This window comes from Malus domestica, chromosome 11 (assembly GCF_042453785.1).
Source record: "Malus domestica chromosome 11, GDT2T_hap1".
NCBI lineage: Eukaryota > Viridiplantae > Streptophyta > Magnoliopsida > Rosales > Rosaceae > Malus > Malus domestica.
In genome coordinates, this window is record NC_091671.1 from 36,700,963 (window position 1) to 36,711,117 (window position 10,155).

The 10,155-nt window shown below is 36.1% G+C and overlaps 1 protein-coding gene across 1 annotated transcript; it reads left to right on the forward strand.

Annotated features, from left to right (window-relative positions):
* Window positions 1-249: 249 nt before the first annotated feature.
* LOC114819807 (probable LRR receptor-like serine/threonine-protein kinase At1g07650) lies at window positions 250-873 on the forward strand. The gene is made up of 2 exons (XM_070808243.1): window positions 250-400; window positions 539-873. Exons 1-2 carry the CDS (start codon window positions 257-259, stop codon window positions 848-850), a joined length of 456 nt encoding a protein of 151 aa, XP_070664344.1. The 5' UTR covers window positions 250-256; the 3' UTR covers window positions 851-873.
* Window positions 874-10,155: the final 9,282 nt, after the last annotated feature.

A 10,155-nucleotide genomic window follows, 5' to 3' on the forward strand; every position in this document is an offset into this window, starting at 1 on the left:
CTTGTTTTGATCTTCTTCCACCCTTAAAAAAGAAGATAGAGCAATGGAAAGTCTATAACTTACATAATTTTCAACCTAACCAAATCTTTGTTGTTCAAGAAATTTCAAGGGCAGATTTGTTCTTTGAATATAGTTGTATTACTATGTATCTCTCTAACTATTGCATTAATCTTAAGTATTCAATTAGCAATATTTTTACTAATTATTTTAGCTAAATCTGGGTTAATGATGTGATTTCATGATTTGCAGTGGATACATGGCGCCCGAATATGCAATACGGGGTTATCTGACTGATAAAGCATATGTCTATAGTTTTGGTACTCTCGTATTGGAAATTGTTAGCGGGAGAAACAACACAACTTACTGGAAAAAGGAAGAAAGCTTTTATCTTCTTGATTGGGTAACATGAATCCACTACTTCCTAATTTAACTTCAAATTTTCTTAATATACCTTATATATGTGAAAGTACATTTGAATCGGTGAAGTTTAAACCAAAGACAGAATTTATATTGCTTTTGTTACATCCATTTTTTGTAGGCACGACTTCTAAAAGAGCAAGGGAATTTGATGGACCTAGTTGATCCAAGGTTGGAATCAGACTTTAACAAAGACGAGATGACTGTTGCAATCAATGTGGCTCTCCTTTGTTGCAATGTTACTTCGACAGCTAGGCCTACCATGTCTTTGATTGTGAGCATGCTCGAAGGAAAGGCTGTTGTTCAGGAGTTGGTCTCGGATCCAAATGCTGAGAGTATTGAGATCGATGCAATGAGGAAACATTTTCAATCTAGTTTTGGAAGGGGCATGGGCGAGAAACAGATAGAAACAGAGTCAATTGAAGGGCCATGAACTGCTTCGTCTGCGTCTGCTCACGATCTTTATCTCGTCAATCCTGATTCAAATTACTGGGGGAACAGAAGCGAGAGAACTTGAGCTGCACGGTTATCAGTTCGACTTAACCTTAGCACACTCAAAACATATCAGCTAATAAATCATCTGTATTTCCTCTATAACTATTTTCTTTTTTTTGTTTGATAATATAGTAGAAAGCATAATTGAAGAAGTTTCTACAGCATGGTAATTGTAAAATCAGTTCTTTTCAGTATTTTGTAGTATGATAAAATGATTTTCTTTTCGAATAATCGAATAGAGTAAGTTGGTTGAACACTATACTATTTTGGCTATGTGGTGGTTTGTGAAGAGAGGAGATAATGTACACCAAATTCGAAAAGGATGGGAATAGAGTAAGTTGATTAAGAGAAGGAACTTAAATTTAGTAAAATCGGAAATCATTTGTGGAGGATTTTTCTATATCAATATATTGTTAATATACAAGGTAAAGCAAGATTCAGAGGATATGCATGAAAAGAAAAATGATACCTGACGTAAATCATTGCCAAAAAGATAAACAAATTGCCAAGTTTTCTTAAATTTAGTTTTGGAAGTTCTGAAATTTACTTCAATTGCATTGATTTTGATTGTACTAGAATACAGGTATATATAAATACAAGAATTCCTACTACATAGGTAATTGGTACAAACTAAGTAATCAGCCTGTGATGCTTTACCTTATTAAGAACGCCCAACTTGCCTAATAGAGATTTAAAATGTTCATTCCCCAAAGCTTTAGTGAAAATGTCGGCAAGCTGTGACATGTTGACAACTTTTCATTCCATGATTTTATTTCCGACAAAGTAACAATCAATCTCAATACGTTCATGAAATACTGAATTTGCGGCAATGTGAAGAGCAGCGTGATTATCACAAAACAAAGTTGCAGCCCCCTTGTTGCCAAGTTATAGACCACGAAATAGATTTTGTAACCAAGCCAACTCGCAATAGGCTGCTGCCATGGATCTATACTCTGCTTCGGCAGAGGACAAAGAAATTGTCTTTTGACGTTTGTTGTTCCACGAAACAAGAGAGTCTCCAAGAAAAACTCAAGAATCAGTGGCGGGTCGCAGAGTGGTTGGCCATCCTATCCTATCCAAGTCACAATATGCATTCAACTTCAAATCATTTTCTGAAGAAAACATAATACCTCGTCCGGGTGTCCGTTTTAAGTATCTCAAAATCCATAATGCAGCCTCATATCATGGCTTCCGAGGTGCTTACATGAATCTACTCAACAAGTGGACCAAGTACATGATATTTGGCTAGGTAATAGTGAGATAAATTGGACGACCAATCAATCTCCTATATTTAACATGATCATTGAGAATTTCACCCTCATTAGGAGAAATTTTTCATTGTAACGAGAACACACGTGGTAAACCACGTGTCATTGTGTAAGTGGTGGAAAATTTTATTTTTTAAGCTATTACCTTTTTAACACACATATGATATATCCTACCATTTATACAGTAACACGTGGTGTACCACTTCGTATGCCGGTCACTCTGAAAAATCTCTCCCTCATCAGAAAGCAATTTGAGATTTTGCTCCATAGAGAAAGTGCAAGGTTGTGATCCTAAAAGACCCACATCATTGAGAATATCCAACAAGCATTTCCTTTGTGACATAAAAATCCCCCTTTTTTAACACGCCATTTCTATGCCCAAAAAGTATTTTAAATTACTAAGATCTTTGCTATAGAACTTGGTATTTAAAAAATGTTTTAGACTATTAATTGCAGTTGAATCATTTTCTATAATCAAAATGTCGTCAACATAAATAAGGGGTGAAGTAAATGACTTGCCTTTGTGTTTAGTGAAAAGCGAATAATTTGCTTTTGATTGAACATAACCGGCGAACCGAATGGCTTGCGAAAACTTGAAAAATCATTGTCGAGAGACTTGCTTCAAACCATAAAGTGATTTATTGAGGCAACATATCAGTTTCTCCCCCTATCGGCGAAGATTGAAAGGTGGGACCATGTATATTTCCTCCATGAGATCACCATGAAAGAAGGCATTATGAACATCCTATTGATGTAAAGACCATGAATAGGCGGTGGCAAGAGCAATAAGGCAGCGGAATGTGACCAGTTTGACAGTAGGGGAAAGATATCATGATAATCAATACCCTTTGAGTGTACCTCTTAGCGACCAAATGAGCTTTGTAACACTTAATACCATTGGATTAGTACTTGACTTTGTAGACCCATTTGCAACCAATGAGTGATACTCCATATGTTGTTAGCCTTGAGAGCTTGGATTTTGTCATCCATGACTTGATTCCATTTAGGATATGTGCAAGCTTCTGCTTATGTGGTTGGCTCCATATGGTAGAAATACTAGCAAGAAAGGTAGAATATAGGGGCAACAAGTGGATACCTGGTACTGGAACTGGAAGACGAGGGCGTAATGGGGCAATGTAAGAGAGGGACAAACATAGTCACTGAGCTTCGCAGGTGGAGTTATGAGGCGATTACATCCTCGTAAAGGGATATCAGAGAGCTAGTCATCAGGCTGCATGGTAGGGAGCTGATCATCAGGCTGCGTGTCAGGGAACTAATCATCAAGCTTCGTGATAGGGGCAAGGTGCTCATCAGGTGACTACATGTTAGAAAGCTGATCATCAGGAGCAATATCAACAGATGTCTCGACATTTTGTAGGGCATTGGTGGGGTCATGCAGTTTATGAGATAGTGAGCAAGGCTCAATGCATGGATTGAATATAGGTGTCTGATAGCTATTTGTAAGGGGATTTAATTCTTTTTGGCCATGATAGGGAAACAAATCCTCGTAAAAAACATCTCGACTCGTAAAAATATGTTTGGATTGAAGATCATATAATTTGTATATTTTTGTCCTAAAAGGTACCCAATGAAAATTCAGGAGGGTGCCATCAGATAAGCCCACGGTAGGCAATGGTGGTTTAAATGTTGCTTGGGCCAATGGAAGACCTGAAACGTGGTATGTTGCACCACTGTCTAATACCGACTCGTTAGAAACCCTACCTGCAGCGGTGACTGCGTGGGCTTTGCTTTCCAGGCCTACCTTATGGCTCATCAGCGATAAAAGTTACTGGAACTGCTTTTGAATAAGGTTGGGCATCATGTCAGCACACCCTGTGGATTAAATGTTGTTGACCAATGAAACCCCCCTCTGGAACTGTTACCTTTAGTTTTCTTTTTGTGATCGCCATCACAGGTTTCTCTGGATTTTCCATGAAGACAATGACTAGGCAGATAATCGTGAAGTATTTCCAGCAGGTGTCAAAGGTGTGATGGTCATGGTCACAGTACAAACAGTGGAAAGGTTTACGTTCTATCGATCGTTCCTTGCCATTATTGGATGAAGACTGCACCGCCATGGCTGCGGGTTCAATCAAGGCTTGCACAATGGTTATGCCTCATTGCTTCTCTTCCTGATAAAAGAGAGAATAGATCTTGCAAATGAACAGAAGGGTTGCATTGTTGAATATCTCACTTCTAACTCATCATTGCTAGCTCATCAAAACAGTTGTAAATGATTGGATGATGTAATAGTTAGTTGAAAAAGTTAGTTAGAGTTTGTTGCTCAAAGCTTATGAGCTAGGTCCTATAGGCTATATAGTCAACTATATATAGCTGTCGTAAACATGATCTTTTGTCATGATCTTATCAAACATGAAGCACGTGATTCTGTCTCAGGTTTCTTTTGGGTAAATGATATGGCAGGGTCTTGAAGCTTGATTCAATTGTGGGAGGCAAGTTATGGAAAAATATTGATGTGCTCATCTTTAACACTTGGCATTGGTAGAATCGTAGATGACCCTCTCAATCGTGAACATATCTTCAATTTGGAGAAACAGTAATGTGTTGGCAACCAGCAACATCTTCAGTTTGGATAAACAGCACTGGAGCTGTAGAATCAGCCGATCGAGGATCACCTTCAGTTTGGATAAATAACATTGTTTTGAGACCAACTGGTTATCTATCCAAGTTTTGGCCATCAAAGATTTCCGAATCTTTGTTGGAAGATGTCATCTCATTAGCCTTCTAGGTAAAGTGAGGTGTTACAAGGTTACGACATTCGGCACACTGAAAGTCAAATACTTATTGAACTTCGCAGAACTAGTAGCCTTGTCTTCAGACTCCAGAACCCAAAGGTCAATATGTGTTCCATCCTCGACTGCAGTCACAAGATTCAGAAGTCATTAGCGCGCCTAACACCACATTAACATTCATTCACTCCCCGGCCAAGCTCGGCCAACGAGTTGGCACGCCTTACATTCAACTAAAGGATGTAGTTAGCTTATTAGCTATTCGGCCTATACACCACGTAGGCTAAGTAGTTTTTAAGGTGAACACCATGGCATCAATCAAATTAATAGTCTCTTATTTTCTCTTTTTTTTTTTAATTTTAATTTTAGTGGCAGTGAGTGGCATGAACCAAGGGCAAGAAGATGTGTAGGGCAGAATGAGCCTTTGCTTAGGTCGACCTATCCAGGAGCTTTGCCACCAGCTCTGGGTGCGCTGAGGAATGTGTTAAGCACAATAAAAAAGCTCGTGACATTGCAAGATATAACAAGCCTCTCACTCATGCGTAAAGATGGACATCCTTCAATCTATGGACTGGGAGGCCAATAACTGCAAGCAAGGAATGGATGACAATGGTAGCAATAGCTGCAACAGGCCAACATATAAAAATAGGATATTACTAGAGAAACTAAATTTTTTAAATTAAATTTCAAACCAAATGATTTGTCAACAATAAGAAACAAGTACGTTAATAGACACTTAATTAATAATCCAATCATCTACAACCACATCATTTAGTTTGCAAATTTGGTTTTAAAAAATTTAGTTTTCCTAGCATTACTCTATCCATAAAGATAACATCTAGGGAAACCCAATCGGTGAAGTATAGCAAACAACTATTCACTAAGGAATGAGGATCCTCTTCGAATCCATTTTGTGAGGATCTCAAGAATCATTCAATCACGTCTGTTCATCGTACATCGTGTGGTAACAATTATTGTAAATTTTTTTATTTAAAATTAAATATAAATAATACCTGATGAAAACTGGTAATGTACAATGAACAGACATGATTTGAGGATTGCCGAGATTCTCACAAAAATTATCCGGAAAGGACCCCCATTCTTCACTAAGGAATAAACTAGAAATTATAATATTAAAATGCATAATGGTTACCAAGCAAGCAAATTTATTGGGACTTGGATTGTTTGCCTCCCCATCCCATACCCTCCATATGCCCTTATATTTCTATGGTCATGGTTAAACCACGTTAACATTTTATATTTGCATTGCTTTTTGTTTTATTATTTTTATAAAAAAAATTAATATAAAATATTGACGTGATTTAACCGTGACCACAAAATATAGGAGGGCATGAGAAATGTATAGAATGGGGGAGGACAGACAATCCAAGTCCAATTTATTGGCCTTGAAGTACCCATGCCTGCAGAAGACAGAACCCAAAGTAACTCGGGAACTCAAACGTGGCCAATTCATCCAAGCAAAACAATTAAAGCATCCAAGGAGCCGAAACGACATCCCATTACAACCATTAAACATCAAGGAGAATGGAAAACATATGAACTTTTTTTATGATGCTTTATGAATGATGAATTGAAATATAAACGGCTCATACCTTTGAAAAAAAAGAATTACAAAATGAAAACCACAAAAATTGTGTTAAAATGTGTGTCAAATATATGAGGATGTGTATATATATGCACACCCACATATACACACACACACTTAAACGTGTAGCACTGGGTATAGGTAGCAAAAGGCCACTTGTGATGAGTGCTTGATTCTAAAATGTAGTATTTCTCTCAAACATTTGACTATTACTTTAGTCATGGAATGCTGATCAAAATGCAATTAAATAGTATCACTTAGAATCATAACTCTTGGCTTATAGTATGAAAAAATAACAGAACATTTGTATATTGCTTGCAAGTAATTAGCTTCAGTTAGTCAACTCCAGCAACTTGATTAAGAAAGCATGTACATAGAGCTGCGCAATTACCATGTCCACATTTCCTGATCAGGAAATTTCCCATGCTTGGCTTAGTTGAAAATAGCAGATAAGTCAAGAGTGTATTTTAAATTACTGTTACTTAATTATTCTAAAGTTCATAATCAATATTAATTACTAGCAGCTTATTATATACTGTTGTCAAAATCGTGAGTTGGACTGTTGGTAAGGGTTTTTAATTAGGGAACTTTAACGAAAAGCACCCGGTACTGTTCATTTTAACGAAAAACCACATTTTTACACTAAAAAGTCAATTTTGGTACTATTCACTTTACCTTTTATTTTGTCCTTATCATTAAAACTCAAAGTTTTCAAGCTCTTTTCATTAGTTTTCCTTTTTAATTAAGCTGACTTTGGGCCCCAAATAATAAAGTGTCGACATAATACCTGTTACTTCAACAACAACGAAATATGAAAAAAAAAAAACCCTTGATTGTCAGTTGCTTGTTGTAAATATAATTTTTTATGTAATCTTTCGTTTTCTTCCTGCTTACGTCCATTGTCAGCTAAACATCAGCTCTTTGTTTTTGTTGTTAAAAAACGGCTTTCTAATATTATAGAATTCCCACTTGATCTAACAATTGGGATAATTATTCGAAAGAAAAAAATACAATTGAGATAATTATAACAAATCATCTCAACTATTTGCAGTTTTACTTTAAAAAAAAAAAAATCTCACATACGTCTCAATCATCCATAATGATCAGATGACTAAAATTTCACATCCGTCTCGAACAACCATTTATGTTAAAATTGACTAAAATGCAAAATTCTCATATATTAGAGTCTTTAAATTGGATCCTCACTACAGAATGTCACTTGGTTGTGTATGCGTATCTTTAGCTGAATCTGGCCGGCCACAGGTATCGGTCAAAAAAACAGGTTTTCAAAATCTGTTTTTTATGATATTGTTCTACTAGAATTTGTCTTTGATTAGTATTGTCCATAGACTATGTTCGAGAGAGCTCCCAAACTTGACCTCGGGAGGCGTTCAGTGTTTCGTGATACAATAATATAGTCCATACAAATTTTCTTGCTGATTATATTCCACAGTATGATCCAATACTTTTTGGTAATTTAGGTCATGATTATCAATTCAATAACTCCCACCTTATACCTTTAAAGCCAAAAGTAACATAAGGGGCAGATCCGTGTTATCACATTTTTACACAACTTTTTATTCTTATTTTTCGTGAGAATCATTCTGTAATGTATTTCAATAATCCGAACGTCTATCTTTTAGGTTTTTCTTCAAATATCATGTATACCAAGAATCACCTAAATATGAAATCATATGACTGTTGAATGTCTTCACAGTTTTATATTTGTCTAATTTTTTACAAGAATCATCCATGAATGATTTTCTAAAAAAATAGACGTTCAAATCGTTAAAAGTACATTACAAATTTGACCCCACAAAACCTGTGTAAAAAATTATGTAAAAAAAATAGTGCCACGGATTCGCTATATATATATATATATATATATCCATACATTTTTTTTACTTCTCACATACCTCTTATTAATTTCTGTCCTTTGATATATATATAAAAAAAATCTTCTTCAATTCATCCAATCCGATGGCCGAAAATTAAAAGTGTGTGAGAAGTAAAAAGAAGTGTGTAAATAGCACACATCATCTAAAAAACCATTAACGAACGGGCCTGTAATTCCAAATTTACAAGTTTTTACTCCCAAAAGAGACAGAGCTTATTAATTTTGAATTTTTTTAATTTTCTGATTGACTTGGGGTTGGGGTAAGTACGGAATATAGCGCTTGATCTGTTGAAATGTCCCACATCGACCGTATCAATGAAAAAAGAAGAGTTTAAATACCCTAATCTCACTTTAACTAATACCGAGGTCTTCTGTAATAAAACCACATATCTGACGGATTGTGCATATGGTAATTACCAAGTTGGGGACAATATCGGTGTTGTTGGAAGTGGGCCGTGTGGTTCGTCTCTTTGATAATTCTACATGGTATCAAAGCCAAGAAGCTGGCATGTACCGTACTGCCACGTGATTGGTGGGTCCCCTTGGCCCCGCGCGATGATGGTGGGTCCCTTGGTCCCGCGTGTAGAGTGAGTCCTCTTGACTCCACGTGGTTGTCGATGTGTGGATCTCCCACGTGTGACCTGGTAATTGGGTCCCACATGAGGGGGGTGTTGAAATGTCCCACATCGACCGTATCAATGACAAAAGAAGAGTTTAAATATCATAATCTCACTTCAACTAATACCGAAGCCTTTTGTGATAAAACCCCACATCTGACGGATTGTGCAGGTAGTAATTACTAAATTGAGGACAATATCGGTGTTGTTGGAAGTGGGTCGTGTGGCCCATCTCTCTAATAATTCTACATGATCACGGCTGAATAGTCAATTGGGTCCCACGTGAGGGGAGTGTTGAAATGTCCCACATCGACCGTATCAATGACAAAAGAAAAGTTTAAATATCATAATCTCACTCCAACTAATACCGAAGCTTTTTGTGATAAAACTTCATACCTGACAGATTATGCAGGTAGTAATTACTAAATTGAGAACATTATCGATGTTGTTGAAAGTGAGCCGTATGGTCCATCTCTCTAATAATTCTACATGATCACGGCTGAATAGTCAATTGATCGTATTCATATACCAACGAACCTTTGCTTTTGATTGAGTAGTTGTGAAGAAGTCAAGGTCGTGTAAGATTAATTTTCAAACTACAATTATTTAGCCTTCTATCATTCTGTGCCATTCATTTGTTTTAGCTAAATGTAGACATGCACTTAATTTCATGCCCGACTTTTAAAAATGAATATGACTTTTCTCTTTAATTTGTCGTGTCACCGGTTTAAAAGCTCCGATCTTCACAGTGTAGCTTAGATTATTAATAATAACATCGATTGTAATAAAAATATATATATATTCTCAAAACACAAAAAGGGTTATTAATAAAAATATATATATTCTCAAAACACAAAAAGGGTTATTTTTTTCATTTTCAGATTATGTTGGACACGGAATAGGATCCTCTGGATTTGTGGGGATCTGAAAGATCAATTAAATCGGTGTATTGAGCAAATAATACTAGTTACTTCAACAAAAAAAAAAAAACAGTTACAACTAATTATTTTTGATCGTCAGTTGCTAGTTACAAATATAGCTAATGTCCTGTGACCTCGTAATATTTTTATGAAAATTTTCATTTTCTTTGTCAACTAAAAAAATA

Bases quoted from the DNA above. Each gene is read 5' to 3' on its own strand.
- LOC114819807 (XM_070808243.1), top strand. From the start codon at position 257: ATGGCGCCCGAATATGCAATACGGGGTTATCTGACTGATAAAGCATAT. The intron at 401-538 runs GTAACATGAATC...CATTTTTTGTAG, and splicing joins GCTTTTATCTTCTTGATTGG to GCACGACTTCTAAAAGAGCA.